This window comes from Carassius carassius, chromosome 28, assembly GCF_963082965.1.
Source record: "Carassius carassius chromosome 28, fCarCar2.1, whole genome shotgun sequence".
In the NCBI taxonomy this organism is placed as follows: Eukaryota; Metazoa; Chordata; class Actinopteri; order Cypriniformes; family Cyprinidae; genus Carassius; species Carassius carassius.
Window position 1 is genome coordinate 9,856,633 of NC_081782.1, and position 18,353 is coordinate 9,874,985.

General features: G+C 37.9%; 1 protein-coding gene across 4 annotated transcripts in view; it reads right to left on the bottom strand.

Annotated features, from left to right (window-relative positions):
• Positions 1-18,353, bottom strand: part of gdpd5b (glycerophosphodiester phosphodiesterase domain containing 5b) — a 40,325-nt gene that overhangs the window by 19,625 nt on the left and 2,347 nt on the right. For all 4 annotated transcript variants that reach the window (XR_009424374.1, XR_009424373.1, XM_059514205.1 and 1 more), the window contains exon 2: positions 7,939-8,113. Coding sequence is in view for 2 of the 4 variants with exons in the window: in XM_059514205.1 (XP_059370188.1) it covers positions 7,939-8,055 (117 nt within the window). In the remaining 2 variants the exon portion in view is untranslated. The remainder of the gene's footprint in view (positions 1-7,938; positions 8,114-18,353) is intronic.

Genomic DNA, 18,353 nt, shown 5'->3' on the forward strand with positions numbered 1-18,353 from the left:
CTCGTCGTGCTGCGGGGTTTGTGTAGGTCGGGCAGTGTTCATGGAGGAAGGGTCCAGGTAAGGGGTGGAGTCCGGCGGCCGCACACGCTCCCCTCTTCGGTCCGGGGCGCGAGGGGCAGCGGCTTCCTCTAGCGGCCGCATCACTCTCGTTGGCCGCGGCGCTGGTAGGGGATGGACGGCCCGGCATCCTGGCCCGTCGGCCGTGTAAACGGGTGCGGTTCTCATCCGGATCGCGGGTCCGGCAGCTCACGTCTCCAGTGGCGCAGGAGTCCCTCAACGCACCCTTCCTGGACCCACGAGGACACCAGTGTGCATGCACGGGGAAGAGACCGGTCTCCCGAGGAGAGGCGAGTTGGGTTTTTAAACAACGGCGGTGATGAGGCTCCATTTCCTTCAGGTGTGCCCCATCACACGCCGCCAGCCCTGACTCGTCCAGCACCCCTCCTCTCACACACCCACTCCAGTCGGGAGCCTGGTGAAGGGCAGCGATTGACAATTGCCGGTGACAATCAGGGAAGAGGCAGCTGACTCGTCACAATATATATGTGTATACAGTATTTACAGTCGTGGTCAAAAAGTTTGGAGAATTACATGAATAATAGTTTTCAAAACGTTTGCTGCTAAACTGCTTTTAGATATTTGTTTCAGTTGTTTCTGTGATCTACTGAAATATAATTACAAGCACTTCATATGTTTCAAAGGCTTTTATTGACAATTACATGACATTTATGCAAAGAGTCAGTATTTGCAGTGTTGGCCCTTCTTTTTCAGGACCTCTGCAATTCGACTGGGCATGCTCTCAATCAACTTCTGGGCCAAATCCTGACTGATAGCAACCCATTCTTTCATAATCACTTCTTGGAGTTTGTCAGAATTAGTGGGTTTTTGTTTGTCCACCCGCCTCTTGAGGATTGACCACAAGTTCTCAATGGGATTTAGATCTGGGGAGTTTCCAGGCCATGGACCCAAAATTTCAACATTCTGGTCCCCGAGCCACTTGGTTATCACTTTTGCCTTATGGCACGGTGCTCCATCGTGCTGGAAAATGCATTGTTCTTCACCAAACTGTTGTTGGATTGTTGGAAGAAGTTGCTTTTGGAGGGTGTTTTGGTACCATTCTTTATTCATGGCTGTGTTTTTGGGCAGAATTGTTAGTGAGCCCACTCCCTTGGATGAGAAGCAACCCCACACATGAATGGTGTCAGGATGCTTTACTGTTGGCATGACACAGGACTGATGGTAGCGCTCACCTTTTCTTCTCCGGACAAGCCTTTTCCAGATGCCTCAAACAATCGGAAAGGGGCTTCATCGGAGAATATGACTTTGCCCCAGTCCTCAGCAGTCCATTCACTATACTTTCTGCAGAAGATCAATCTGTCCCTGATGTTTTTTTTGGAGAGAAGTTGGCTTCTTTGCTGCCCTTCTTGACACCAGGCCATCTTCCAAAAGTCTTCGCCTCACTGTGCGTGCAGATGCGCTCACACCTGCCTGCTGCCATTCCTGAGCAAGCTCTGCACTGGTGGCACTCCGATCCCGCAGGTGAATCCTCTTTAGGAGACGATCCTGGCGCTTGCTGGACTTTCTTGGACGCCCTGAAGCCTTCTTTACAAGAATTGAACCTCTTTCCTTGAAGTTCTTGATGATCTATAAGTTCTATAAATTGTTGATTTAGGTGCAATCTTAGTAGCCACAATATCCTTGCCTGTGAAGCCATTTTTATGCAACGCAATGATGGCTGCATGAGTTTCTTTGCAGGTCACCATGGTTAACAATGGAAGAACAATGATTTCAAGCATCACCCTCCTTTTAACATGTCAAGTCTGCCATTCTAACCCAATCAGCCTGACATAATGATCTCCAGCCTTGTGCTCGTCAACATTCTCACCTGAGTTAACAAGACGATTACTGAAATGATCTCAGCAGGTCCTTTAATGACAGCAATGAAATGCAGTGGAAAGGTTTTTTTGGGATTAAGTTAATTTTCATGGCAAAGAAGGACTATGCAATTCATCTGAAACTTAAGCAGCAACTTTTCCAATTTCCAATATTTATGTAATTCTCAAAATTTTTGGCCACGACTGTATATATATTGTGACGCGTGGCCCGAGCTCTCATCAACGTCGCCCTGGAAATGGAGCAGACACACCTGCATCTGCTCATTACAGGCTGAGCGGTCACACCTGCGGCCCATCAGAAACGGGCTTTATAAGCAGCTTCGTCGAACACCGAGGTGAGAGATGTCTCCAAAAGACTCAGCTAACAATTCTCTGTGTTTCCCCTCCAGACGGCAGTGTGTGACCGCCAGCCCACTAAGGACCACCTCACGGACCCACACAGCACTGCGCACCGAAGGAGGAAGAGAAGGCTGAGCACTGAGCACCGGAACCCCTCACATTGGCTATTTTTCCCTTTACCACCTCAATAAAATCCACCCTTCGGGGAACTTACCTTGATCCTCGTGTCGTGTGCTTTTTCACCCCATCACAATATATATATATATATATATATATATATATATATATATATATATATATTTTTTACTATTTTTCAAAAGTAAAACTTAAAAGGGTTTGCTAAACATTCAAACACTTGCTATGCTCACACTGCAGCAGGAGATGATAGCAGTCCTGTATGGAGGCTTACTATGGTTGTTTATAGAAAAAACTGTTATGAAAGAGATTGACAGCCCCATTATATAAACAGTGACTCACAATCAAATTTTAAGAGTGATTTCAGTTGATGTGTGCTGTATGAATGGAAGCATAGTCAACAACTAGCTGTACACTCCGTCACTGATGCATGTGTACCACACATTGTGATTTACTCCTTACTGTCAATCACTAACGTTAGCTGTCAACCTCTCTCAGATAAAAACAAAACTGATAAAAGAGGGGAACTGTTGAGAGTTTTTGTGTAGATACTCCGGAGAGCTTTTGGCAGCATCTTTTTAAAGAAATTAATACTTTTATTTAGCAAGAGTGAAAAATGTATCATAAAAATATTAAGCAGCACAACCATTTTCCAATGTGATAAAAAGTTATTTCAAATGATCTTTAACAATAACTACTACGGTTTTACTGTATTTTTGAATCAAATAAATGCAGCCTTGTTAAGCATCAGAGTAGGGCTGGGTGATATATCTAATGATATGATCATGCGCATTTAGTCAGTAAATCTGGTTCCTTGATTAGCGCTGAATCGCCATCACCTGCTTTCAAATGGAGCAGCACTTAATGGACAGAGCCGTACATCACTGACAAGCTACGCAATATCGTGTTAATTATCCCAGATGAATCGTCTTCTATAATGAACGCGATATTGCGTAGCTTGTAAGTGATCTACGGCTCTGTCTATTAAGTGCCGCTCCAATTATAAGCAGGTGATGGCAATTTAGCGCTAATCACGGAACCAGATTTACTGACTAGATGCGCATGATCATATCGTTAGATATATATATATATTTATTTATTTATTTTTTCTTATTATTTATTTATTTATTTTTCCACAATTTCATACATTGCATTTGTTACTACATCAGGAAAAACAATAGTGTTCTATTGTGAAAAAAATGGACTCCCAAGAAGCAATAGCTTATAAATAGGGGTCCATTCCACCACCAGCACCACCCCACCTACCTGGCAAGGATCATGTGAGCGGTCCAACTTTAGATACCAGGGCAACCATTCTTTAAATTGTGGGTATTTAGAGTACAGTTATCTTAAACAGACAACAATGACAGTCCTGATACCTTTGTACCTCATTTTGAAATGATCCATGTACCAAGAGAAAGGGATTTAATTCTCAGCCGCGAATCCCTCAGGTTTATATCTCTCCAGTAGTTGTTGCTTTATTTTCTTTTTAAATATAGATAATGAAGAAGATTGTTTTAAATTAGTATCCAGCTCATTCCATAATTGTGGACCACTGTAACATACACTAAACCTAGCAGTTGTTAAGTACCTACATTTACCTTTTAGGAGCAGTTTAAGTCTAGTGTAGTTTGTGTGAGAAGATGTATACAATGGAATGAGCTCACACAATCTAATGTTTAACCTGTTAACAACATTGTACATTGTACATGCATTGTGATAAAAGTTACATTCAGGAAGCTTTAGTTAGGCCATGTCTATAGAAGAGAGCATTTGTGTGAGAGTTATATATCCCCCAGCCCTACATCAGAGACTTCTTTAAAAAACCTTAACAACCCCAAACGGTTGAGCGGCACTGTATATAATGCATCACAGTTATTTCACCACATGCCGCTGCTGGTATTGTGTTTTTTTAGCTATATTGGGTTTGCACAGACCACACAGGGGCTTGTGGGAGAAAATGACACTCCTTTTCACGTGCCCTTTGTGTTGGGATACGTAAATGGAAAAACTCTCAATTATTACTGAGGAGGGATCTCTTTTCAGGGGAGCACAACTTACAGCTTAAACAGGAGACGAACACACAATTCTCTCTCTTACACACACAAACACTCTTACCCGACACAAGACAGGCTTCATATAGGAGGAGTTCAACAGAACTAGTCATATTAGACCACTGTACACCATGCTCTACTGGGGTTAATGCACAAAGGCTTTGTATTGAGTTTGAAATGCCAGACAGAATCTCTCCGCTCCAATGGTTCCACAGATTGAGTCTGGAATCATGAAATATGGATGCGCTCTGCATCATCCCTGGTCTCTCAGCTCAGCTGAAACTATCAACTGTGGCAGGATGGGACAAAGGTCAAGTTTTTATGTATGAGTAAAACCAGCATATCCTGTTTCATTTAAAAGTGACAGGAAACTACATTAGCTGTATTCATTGAGAATTGACATCACAGTGCATTCTGGTCCGGTTATCTCACTCTCTCTCTCGCAGACAGCTGAACTGGCTGTTTCTGTGGACAGGGTCAGGCCTCCCGCTGCGGACAGTCAAGACTGAGCCGAAATTGCTGACAGCACGGTACAAGCAGCTGAGAGCCAGAGAACAACAGGAAACTAGGGCAATGGCTTAGTCTTCTTTAGTGGAGTTGGAAATATACAACTTATCTGTTATGGTTCATTTTATTAAAGTAGGCATTGATCCAACTGCACTCTGATTGTAGATCTGATGCATCTCTCCATCTAGTTGACACACTATGTTCTAATTCCAACAAAAGGTTAAAAAGCAAGCTCACACACCTAACCCTGAGCATGGTACCATGGAAGGCCAATGGTTTCGAATAGAAATACTACAGAAATTTGATATAAAACAGAAAGGGATGATTATCGCATGCAATTATCATGGTATTCACTTAAATACGATGGAATGCCATAGTACATGTAAAAAAATTAATAAAGAATTAAATGCATTAAAAAAAAACAGTATTATCATATTACCATGTCCAAACAATATATTTATATTAAATTAATAATTAAATTACAAATTATATAAAATTAAGTGTGTTTGTATACACTATATTAACAAACACACCTTTACAATTATATATTTTATATGCATAATTCATACATGTTATATATACTGTATATAATATTAATTTTATATACATCAAAGACACTTTAAATTACATTAAAAATCATGCAATTTAAATGATTATAATTTTTTAAGGAAAAGAAAAATATAGTTCACGTTAAAGTTCATGGTTTCTTTCACCCATTTTATTGTCTGTAATATGAGTAAGCACCAATAACAAGGATATAGTTTAAAATAAAGTTTGCAAGTGATAATCAGACTTACTCCCAACAGATTCTTTCGTAATTTATGTAGTTTCCCTGGTCTTGTGTTATGGCCCTCCTTTCATTATCGACATGCATCTGTACTGATAAGCCTCCAACTTTATCTTGGTTTCTCTGACAACCATCTCTCCAGCTCTCGGTCAAAATCTGTGTCACTGATTTTCAACAAAAAAAAAAAAAGTCTTCTCCTTTCGCTTGCGTCTCATCTTACAGCCTGATCCTCTGACAAGTAATTGTGTCCCAACTCTTTTCTCCCACAGGGACCTCTATGGAGTACACAACTGAAAACAGTAATGCTCAAAGGCAAAACTCTCTCTGAAGGAAAGCAAACATTAATAAATTCACCTTCAGGCATATTTGATTAGCCTAATTAAAAAAAAAAAAATCACTGAATGAAAAGACAGGCCTATACTGTAGGTGTTCCATTACCACTTGTGTGTTTATGAGCCACTGCAACTATTTGGAGAGACCATGGAAAATGAAAACAATAAACTAGAGGATGTTTATTAGCGTTACACTTACAGTGGAAAATGAAAAGTATGTACAACATGAAAGCACACATTCCCATGACACACACAAATCCACAGCTGCTGTTCTAGCTACATATTCAAATAACGTAAAGTTATGCAGACCTCCAATGCTTTGATTAAAGTCTTTTACTAAAGCAGAACATCCTCCTCGTGGACACTTGGTCTCGCTCACTGCATTAGGCAATGAGATTAATACCATTTGTTGGCAGTCTGGAGAGATGGCTCTTTCAGCACACATAAATAACGTCACAAATCCCCTGATGCTTAGCGCATGTCCTTTAATTAAATGTATGGAAGCAGTATCCTAGACAAAAAGTACTTTTAATGTTCGTTACTTACTTATACTTGACTCTACTAAAGCAAACCCCAATCAAAAGACCCTTAAACAAAAGGACTCAAGTTCTAGAACATTGTTAAATCAGTAAAAATCAGTAATTAAATCAGTAATTAAATGCTTCCCTCTCACTTTTATGTTTTATTACTGAATAAGGTCTGGTAATTTGATATGTTTACAGTGCAAATGTTGATTATAAATACTGTACACTAAGAACATTTTTAAATGGCTGGCCAAGTGATCAGAGCTTCAGCTGACCTTTTAATGACCTGGAGTTTCTTTCTCATATTTACACTACATCATCTGTCTATGCACAAAACAAAGACAGTGATAGAGGTGTCACATTGATCTAAGTGACGAATAAAGAACACAAGGAAACACAGTGTTCACTATCAACTAATGATTTTCTGACCCCATACTGAGCCATGACCCTTGACTAATCGAGACTTTGATCTTCTCAGAAAAGTTTTCACGGAAACTCAACATGTGACCTGATTAAATTCCAATCCTTGTTTACCTACACTTTTAAAAATAATGGTTCCAAAAATGGTTTTAAGTAGCAATGCAATAGAACAACCATTCTGGTTTTCCCAAAGAACCTTTCTGTGTACGGCTCTTAAAGAAACTTTTTTTTTCTTTATGTCAATAACATTAATAATTTAAAGAACCTTCCATTATAAAGAACCTTTTGTGCCATGGAAATGGTCCACAAATTTTAAAGCTTCTTTGTAGAATGCCAATAAAGAACCTTAATTTTTTGGGGTGGTGTTAGCGCAGTGGATAAGACGCATGCCTGTGGTGTGGGAGACCCGGGTTCGAATCCACTGTGAACCGCCAGTGTGTCCCTGAGCAAGACACTTAACCCCTAGTTGCTCCAGAGGCGTGCGACCTCTGACATATATAGCAATTGTAAGTCGCTTTGGATAAAAGCGTCAGCTAAATGAATAAATGTAAATGTAAATGTAAGAGCGTATTATGCTTTCAAAACAATCCACCTATGTATAGGTTGTTACTTAAACCTTATGACCCTAAATGGTTTTCTAAAGGATTCCACATAACAACAAATGTGCTGTATCAGTATAGTCTGAAATCACTTAAGCCAGTGTTTGCTTGTTTGAAATATTGAATTTGAATTTGTTTGTTGCAGTGTGAACCTTCCTTAAATACTGTTCACGGAAATCTGTCCTGAAACACTTCCCTGAATCAAAACTGTTCGCATAAAAACTCAGGTCAAATAACATACGTGTGATAAATTAGACTGTGACATCTAAAACATTAGCTGTGGGATCTGAGCTGTAATAAAGTCTTCACATCACAGCCAGATAATTTGGCGAATATGATAACTCACCTTGGTGGTGTCATCATGTGACCGCTGGTAGCGTTTCCAGCGGCATCCGTAGATCCCGGTTAGACATGACAAACACAACTGTCTCTCATAGACCTGTAATGGTTGGTGCTTCACCATGCTCCTTCAATCCAGACTCCAACCTGCCTCACTATCATCCCACTGATCACCAAAGACCCTGTAGAAAGAATCACACAGAGGACTGCATAAAACAAACAGCAGATTAGCATTAGCACCATGTGACACCTCAAACGGCTGGCACATCCATAAATCTTATGATGGGAGCAGTGGAGAAACGAGTCAATTTCCAACAATGTCACTGCTCAATGCCATTCCAGATCTTCTAAATATAGCAGATCCATAATTCTGAAACTGACCATTCAATTTCACATTTTATACTCAAACTGTGGTTATCTATATTGAATACTGCTCAAAGGTTTGGTGCCAGTTAGAGGTTTAATTTAAAGAAATGTATTATTTTATTCAGCAAGAATGCCTTAAAATGATAAAAAGATGAAATGCTGTTACAAAAGATTTCTATTCCAAATAGAAGATGTTCTTTTTAACTTTCTATTCATCAAAGAATACTGAAAAAAAACATTTATCATGGTTTCCACAAAAGTAGTAAGCGGCATAACCGTTTTCATCACTGACAATAATAAATGTTTCTTGGGCAGCAAAATATTAAAATGATTTCTGAAGGATCGTGTGATACCGAAAACTAGAATAATGGCTGAAAATTATAATCAATTCACAACATTTGTTTTTACTATGTTTTAGATTTTTTTTTTTAATGCGTAAGAGATGTCTTTCTGTCTGTGGATCCTATCAACACCTGAAAACTGCCAGCGTAACAGTTGTGGACCCTCAGCCGTTCTCGCGTTCATGTGTGCCAGTCACCAGATCGGCACAGTGCCTGTAGTAATCATCACTGAATTGCCCAAGAGAATAAATTCACCTTCTTGCAGCCTCAGCTCTGAGATATTCCCCTGCTTATCAGTCTCTGTGAGCGAGGGACTAAGCCTCAGGAACCCTTATCTGGGAAGCCAGTGCAGCACTGGCATCAGCCAAAACACTGTCATTTAATGAGACAGCTTTTCATTTGTACAAATCCAAGCACCGTGGAAAAAAAAAAGCTGACTGAGAAGTGCTTTCAATGTTGTCCACTGTTGGATTTCTGCTACAAATCTGCTTTAAAAGTTTTATGTTTAAGAAATTGTTTATACGTGCATTTAAACAGTTTGGGGTCAGTATATAAGTATTTTAAAAGAAACAAATGACTATTTTTATTCAGCAAGGCGCAGGAATCCTGTTTTCAATATTTATAATAATAAGAAATGTTCCTTAAGCAGCATATCAGTATATTAGCATGATTTATGAAAGATCACGTGATACTAAAAACTAGAGTAATGGCAGAAAATTCAGCTTTGCATCACAGGAATAAAAATTTAATCTCGAAATTTACTAAAAAAAAAAAAAAAAACAGTTATCGTTATGTTGTGTAATAATATTTCACATTATTACCGTTTCTTACAGTATTTTTAATCAAATAAATATAGCATTGATGAGCACAAGACTTAAAAATCCTAGTAAGCCCCAATCACTGCGCAGTACACTTTCAGAAAGTTAAATGAAAACTTGCAAAAATAGGACATAAGCTAATCTAGACAGAAATTAAGTTCAAGAAAACAAGTCGTGTTGAAAAAGTACACAATTAAAAAATTATCCAAATTCATCTCTAGTCTGCCTCTCATGAGGGCTCCCGTATTTATAAGCATGGTACATCATATCTCTGAATACCTCCTTTGCTTATCTGCTAAATGAATCATTTCAGAGTAATCAGGGACATCAGGGAGAGAATAGAGACCTCCAGCAGCAGCCTTTCATGTGCACTGCGCTGGTGAGAGGTATATCTGGCATTTAGAGGAACTAACAAAGCAATGGGAGTAAGTTTACGTCACCTAGGTCTCATGAATGCCTACTTCAGAAATAACCTAATGGCTCGTGAAAAATATTAGGATAGACTCTCCTATAGATTAGCTGAAGTGACGAATCTGTAACGAATCTGTAAACGCTGCAATGTTGCACTTGCATCAGCTAATCTCCTTTAGCAAAAACAATCCATGTTGTTCCAGGAAAAACAGGAAAAACATTTTACAAGTCAGACTAAAATATGCTTTTTCAAGGGCGTGTTAAAAGACATAAATGACTTACATAACCAAAACGAGTTTCAATGAGCTTGTGTTTCTGTAAATTAGGCTAGCTGTCAGGGTTTGTTAATTGCAAAGAAAGCAATTATTCTTGCACTCCCATGATGAGAAGAGAATCCATCTTGGAGAACTACTGAATAATTAAGCATCTTCTGTATTTACTACTGTGTGTGTGGCAGATCTAGGAGGGGACTGGTAGTCTATAGACCAGGTGTCTTAATTATAGGGTTAATTTGATCTGGTCGTGTAAGACGTGGCTGAAAGACTTTTTACATTTTTAATGTTTGCATGCCAGAAAAGAAGTAATGTAAAGAAAAATAAATCATCATGTATTTATCCATTAATATCCAAACATTAAATGGCACAATGAATAAACACAAGCAGGAAGTTAAAATAATTAGGATTAGTCATTGTTGTTATGAACTAGAGATGAAATGCAGCCGTCAGCTGTTCCTTGACTCAACAGAACTCTCAGAAACAGAAAACCTGCTATTACACAAGACCACGGTCAAGTCGCATTGCAATAGAAGACTCTACAGTCTCTTTAAATATAACAACTTTTTGCTGGGTCACCAGTTCATTTAATTATCCGTTGAAAGGGAGTAGGTAAACGTGGTTAAGCACTTGAGAAGAAAAATCACTTTTTTAGTGGAATTTTGCATGGATTTAGAATATACACCTGCATAAAATGAAATGTCTTCCAGTAAGGTTCAAAATCAGTTTCTGTCAATTGACGTGAAACTCTCTCAGATGTAGAGGGAGTTTCATGTCTAACTGACTCTTGGACCATATTTTTAGGGCTCTGACATGGGTGAGAGTTTAGGAACAATATTCTCTTTTTCTGCTGCTTCATTTCCTATTGCCATGAAATGGTAACAAACAGCCTCCATTAAGGGAAACGGTTCAGCAGTTTGCATCTCAGATTAGTGTAGAAGGGAAAGGTTGAGTTAAAAAGGAACCTCCTATAGCAAAAAATATAAAAAATAAAAATCCTCAGTATCACTGACACTCTCGAAGTGTGGTAACAGTGAAATTTAGACTAATTTTTGTTGGCAAAAAAGGTTCATTGTTAATAGCATAGCAATGCATTACCCTGATATAGAAGTGATTTTCAAACCAAGCAGCTTTTTGTTGGTCAGTGTGGCAAATCTGTGTGACTAACTGGAACTTGTTGTGAAATCTGCTTACCATTCTTCACCCTCAAGTGAAATTACTATCTAGGTGGATTCCTTTTTAAATAACTGGTTTTCATTGAAAAATGCTAAAATGGACCACACCTGAGGCTTGAGGCAGAAAAGGCCTCTGTGAGTCAATCTACTATTAGCATCTGAAACATGTTCACTACATACTCAGGTCAAAGTAACCTCAGGCAATCAAGGGCTCCTCAAACTGATGCGCTACAAATGACCACCATCGGGCCTTGACAAGTGAAGAGACAATTGCAGAAAATGATAAAAATTGCCTCTTTGCCTTAGGGAAAGGTTGCGGACATTTTGTTTTTATTCAGTGGTAAGATGTCAAAGCTGATTGATTTACAGGACAGAGGTGCTGCATTTTTCCAACAAGAATAGTTTGTATAATATCCATGAAATATTTTGTATAGTATCCACAACACCATTTTTACTGTTAATTACAAGAGAACATATTTATTAGCATGAGGATTCAGCATGAAGACAATAACAAATATAATTTTACAGCCAAGCTGGCATTAACCAAGCCTAAATCATGTATCTAATCAGTTTAAATCATGTTGTTTTTATTTAAATACTAAACCTCAGTAACTAGACGATGACCATGGACAATATACTACATTGAGGGGTGGTGATGATGAAGATGAACAGGCCCTGCCATGACCTGACTCAAATTAGCAGGCTGTTTGTGTCTGACTCCCTCCTAAATGGAAGCGTTCCAATGCTGTGTCAGCGCCCCCCCTACTCACTCTCTCTGTAACTACTAAAAGATATTGCAGTGACCATCTGTTTGCTCAAAACTGCCAAATACCTTGCACAAGGCCCGAGTAGAAATACTCCCTTACAACGAGGGAGTGAATGTGACCTCACAGATTTTTAAAACACTTCAGGCTGGAATTTACTAAGACCACAAACAGTTCGGACTTGACCTCTTCCACCTAAATAAACACAACCAGAGTCTGAGTGGAGGAAGAACAGTGGAGCTGCTGTGGTTGGTGGTGTAATAATTTTGGGGTGCTGGGAGTTTGTTTCTAAGAATATTGTTGGAGACACTTTTTGCCTATTAAGCAAAACAAAAAGGATGCATTAGCTCTTTTTGTACAATGAAAAACGTTTGTGGTTGTACAACGCATGCTCCTTATGTGTAACAGATGTGTACTAGTGTTAAATGCTACTGTTTTTGATAGAATTGATAATGTTTCTGACAGATAATATCATGTTGTTTTTTGCGTTTTCCTTACCGAATGTGGTACCGGTCAGCGATAACCTGCCAGTGGGCTTTTTTTAAGTCCTGGCGATGCCAAATATTGCTAAGGAAACAAATAAAAATCAAAAATTGGTTCAACTCTTTTTAAATAAGATAAGATAAAGTTATGCTAACCCTAAACTGCAACTTTCTAAGGTGTCAAATTATGTGGAAATGACAAGTCCAAAGACTCTTATAATAGCTGGATCTGGCTTTGGTCTCCCTCTCTCAACTCTCTCGCGTCTCGTTCACTCCGTCAGTGATTATTTTCACACCACGAATCCTAAACACTCTTGCAAATAATTTTACAACTTCAAGAAATCCAAAAAGAAAGAGACGGTTAAATCTGCAGGACATTTAACCTGTGTAAACAGTTAAACCATTTTAAACCACAAAACAATTAAACAACCAGCATATCTGGTGCCCAGTGAAGGCAAAAATATATCACAACTAATGAAAGACTGATATTTTGAAAAGGATATACACTGACCTGACATTTTCCATTTTTACTCTACTTTCTATAAATCCTGATTGCCATCAGACATTAAAAATATGTATTGGTTGATCAGTAATTAAAACACTGAGAAGTAGCTACTGTCAGAAGTAGATATGACAAACTTATGTACACTGACCACAAGAGCTTTTTTAAAATATGCTTGGATGCTATATTATTTATGGAAAAACAGCTCAAGTGCAATTAGGCTTATTCTTGGTGAACAGAATTCTGACAAAAGCTCCATGTTTGATTGATTTCAGACATCGATCCGTTTCGCCCAAGAATTCTAGAATGGAAAAAGATGCATCAACTTCATAGAGCACAGTCCACTCAGAATGCTAATGAGAATGACAAAATGCTGATGTGGAAATCCGTTATTTCAGAGGGTCCAAAATGCAGACATAGCAACATTATGACTGCATATTTATGCAGTGTTTTCTAACCTTTATAAGGCAGATCATGAAACAAATATTGCAATGGGAAATGTTTATGTGACAGCAGAATATGTTGCTTGTAAAGCTCTGGGCCAGTAAGTGACAAAAATGACGCCAACAAATAAACGCCAAAGTCATTTTTTAAAAGTCATTACCTCACGTCAGATATGAAATGAGCCTGAAGAGAATGCATGGGGATTGCAATCTACACTGGCACAGAGCAAAAATGTCACCACAATCAAATTGTATGGAGAGAGACGAGAGGCCACAATTCTTCATACTGTCAAGAAAACAATAGACCTCTCTTACCGTAAGTCATAATGTCATGTGGCCAGATCCAATCATTTGTGAGGGCCGTTAAATAGCGGTATGAATCAAACTATGGCACGTTTTAATTCAAATGCTGTATTTCTGACATTCTAATTAATTATGCAAAATGTTAGTGCAAGTAAAAATGGACTGCATTATGAATTTTTCATCTTTGCACAATAATGGGATTTAAAAAAAAAAAAAAAAAAAAAAAAAAGTAAATTAGATTTATTACACCGTTCTTTAGAATACTTTATTCCAATTGGTCAAACGCAGCACAGAGTGTCAAATATTTTTAAAACTACTGTTAAATTGTCATTTGTCATTTAAATTGTCACTGTCATTTGACATTTTAGTTGCTAAGCTGATGGATTGTTGTAATGAAGTAAAAATAATAATAATAAATTATTTACTCTTTTCTTCAGGGTTATGATCACCCTGTCAGGGTTAATTTTGTGATAATGGCTGACCGTACCTCATTCATTGCATGCCACTCCTATTTGTTTCTTATATAAGAGATTAAACAGAAGACTTTAAAAGTGGAAAAAAGGCTAATTTAATTGGTAGTGTTTTTTTTAATCACTCTCTGCCATTTAAGTTAGTTACAAGGTTGGTTTAGGGACACATGGCAATCAAAAACAAATAAGCAAGTGCTTAACTTCCTACTACTAAATGACTGCCATGCCATGACAGCTATCATAATCATGATAAACTGCTCATGATCGGTGAGGGTATAAACTGGGTCAGAAGTCCAATGAGTTTCCTTATTCATTTTTCCCTCGCTGAGGGCTCTGTCCTCTTGGGTGGAGAGATCAAAGTTTTTGCAGACCATGGACATCTACACTGGAAAACCCAGTCAGCAGAACGCTGAGACACAAGCGTCTAAAGGAAGACCTTGTTCTGATTGATTAAAGACACTGTAATAGATCTGAGTTAAATAGAGTTCCTTTCCTCTATCATACAAGCTACTCTAGCCTTAAACATGGCCGTTATATGCTGTTATTTTTCCACTTGATGTCTTTTTGGAAGAAACACTCACTGTCAGGACAATGTAAGGTATTTATACAATGGCTCTAATTAAAATGTCATAATAAAAAAAAGTTTCAGAGAGCAAAATTCAGCACCATGAACTGGAACCAATTAAAAGTAGGCACTATTTAGCAGTTGTGACAAATGGCACAAAGCACTTTTCACAGAACAACTACCTTTGTTTTACAATGCTAAATGCTAGCAATATAGTGTTACAGACGCCTCCTTCCTCTCTGTCTTGAGACAGTCTATGATTTAAAATGCCACTGATGAGAGCTGGGCTGCGTCTGTGGACTCAGGATATTTTAGTTCCTCTCTGGCACTAATTAAAAGCAAAAGGTGGTGCCATCTGGAGAAAAAAAGTGAGACAGTAGAGGAACAAAATCCAAAAACATGACTGACACACAACATTTTTTTTTACATTTTTCAGAAATTTGTCATTTTTTGAAATTGCAATATTACAGTTTATTATCACCATATCGAGTTAATTTTAACAAATGGGAAGCTCTTCACACATTTTGAAATATTACAATTTCAATTACAATCTATGTCCAAGTTAATTATGATACAAAATTAACAAAAAATGTTACAAAACCTAATGAGCTGCCTAGATGCCTCCTGTCTACATACAGCTGATGCCATCCTAGTCATGGAACCTCATCAGCAACCATAACATTTGCAGTTAAGTTACCATTTTGCTAAGCTATTGGAGTGATTCTCTAATAAAATGTATACACACAAATGACAGATAATCAATACATATAGGCATTTATAATGTTTCCTTAAGATTTGTATTTCAAACAAATGCTTTTGAACTTTCTATTCATGAAAAATCTTTTGAACTTTCCATTCATCGAAAGAATCCACAAAAATAGTAAGCAGCACAATGATTTTCGGAGCACCAAATCAGCATATTAGATGATTTCTGAAGGATCATGTGACAAGGTAAATGGCTGCTTAAGATTCAGCTTTGACATCACAGAAATAAACTGCACTTTAAAATACAAATATGAAACGGGTATTTTATATAACATTACGGTTATTATTGTATTTTTCAGCAAATGAATGCAGCCTTGGTGAGCATTAGACACTTCTTTCAAAAACATTTAAAAAAAGTTTTTTTTCAGTACTGAATTAAATATATAACGGTTTAATTTATATTCGAAATTTTTCACCTCAGGTTTTGGAACTGTGCAACAGAGTGCATATAACAGTTGTTTAAACAAAATAATCTCTCTCATTCTCTTACAATCTATATTCTATATAACCTTATCTATGCACATCAGTGAAATATAGTTTTAATTCCGAGCAGAAAGATCCCAACCTCACTCCACACATCATTGTGATAATGTGTAACAGCGCCATTTTTGAAAGATCAAATGTGGTTAATTTAATGCCCCATCATTTATTCAGGAGAGTAATGGAGCTAAAGACATAACACCGCTCAGTGGTGTTCTTTATTTAATCATTCCTCTTTGGCCATCTAACTGACTGACTGCAATCGACCATCACTGGTTAGAATTTACTCCTTTGCCAAGATTTTCCGGTTGTGTTTTGAGAGCCATTTAAGGCTTTGTTCAGACAGGAAGGAAAAATATGGCATGTTTTTTGCCATATTGGCCAAAACAAACAAAATTAGTTGCAATATGTAAGAACTCAAACAGTATAGTCTTAGGATATGTTCTCAATGCAAATAAAAAATCCAAATCAAATACAAAATCAGTGGAAAACCTTACAAGGAAAAAATATTTTTTGGAAAAAAAAGATCTTAAAAGAGTGAGACAAAATGAAGGACTGACCACCTCGTACACACCAGGGACAGAGCCAAATAAACAACAAACCAGGATAAACATACTGTGCTCAGATGGCTCCACTCACTCCGAACAGAGAGATGCTGAGCTTGGCACTTTCTCCATCCAGCTGAACCTGCTGCCCTCCTGAATGCTAATGGTGAAAGCAAAAGAATCTCCTAATGGAGCAGTTTGCAACAACCCCTGGTGATTAAGTCCAGTGGACTGGTGAGAAGAAAGTAATTTTGGATCCAACTTTAATCATACAGTAGGTGCAGAAACATTTCCCTGGAAAACCAGCACCTTACAGAGGCATTCGAGGCATGCGGACACAGAGGGAACATTGTTCTGGCCAAAACGAAGGCCATCAAAGCCTTAACCATTCATTTTCCACTTGAAATCTCAGAGGCAGTAAGCACAGGCGCAGTCTGGTTGAATGATCAACATGCAATACATGATCAGTTCATAGTTTCAGTCACATGACTGATGCAGAGAGCTTGAGGGCATGAATTATCATACACAGACCTTTCAATTTTCCCTGTGTTTTAGGTCACAAGTATTCTCATCACCTCTCAACTGAAGAACAACGAAATGTAAGTTCTGGGCACTTGTGATCCATATAAAGCACTATATATATATATATATATATATATATATATATATATATAGTGGTGGCCAAAATTAGTAGAACACTACTATTTTCACCAGCAAAAATGCCACAGTTCTTCTGGATTTAGTCTGTCTCAGTTTGTTCTGTTTCTTCATGTTATTCAAAACAGACTGGATGATGTTGAGATCAGATCTCTGTGGAGCACAAAATCTCACTGGATTATTATTACAATTAATGGTAAAATTAGTGTTTGGAAATGTAATCTGATATTTCCTACTGACACACTACAGCAAAAGATAGAAATAACTGACTTGAAACCATTTTTAGCTGGTGAGTGTTCTAATAATTTTGGCCACCACTGTATATGTATATATACTTTACAAATGATAGTAATGGATTATCAAAAGTGAAAAAAAGGAAATGGCTGTATGCAGGTGCTGATTGGATGTCAAGATGAGGACAAGGTGTCAGTATACACTTTATTGATGATTCACTGTATGCTACGTACAACCAAACAGATGTGGCCAAAGTCCACTTTTTCTGTGGCGTCACTTCTGAGAGTATTTTTTCCCATTGATTTTTCCCTTTAGGGATTTCAAAAAAGATTTTGCTAAAGCATTATAGGCCATGAACCGAACCAACCAACTATGAGGTAAATCGCAACATTAAAAAAGTGATTCATGCGAGCAGTGTTCCTGCCGAGCTCTCTGATTGGTGGAATTTTCTTCACAGCATCATGAATAATGTACTTTTTCACCTTCAATTTAGCTTTAAAATCAGCATGTCTGTCTATAAAGGTTTCCAAGGTAATGTTAAAAAACAACATCCCTATTGGGAAAATGGATGGAATTTTTCCTTCTGGAACCCGATTGTTGAATTCTATACTTATGAACACAACAAGCTTAATCACATATCAAGCTGTTTATTTCTAGTGGTCTTCTATAGGAAAATGTTTAACATTCAATTTAATGTGCTGGGTTCATATTCTTAGCACATCTACTTGGCGTATATAGCATGCATCATTAATAAGGTGCATACTGAAATTAGTCTTTTAATATCAGGTCTTAGTACAGTAGTACTTAACACAAATCTGGTAAAAAATAA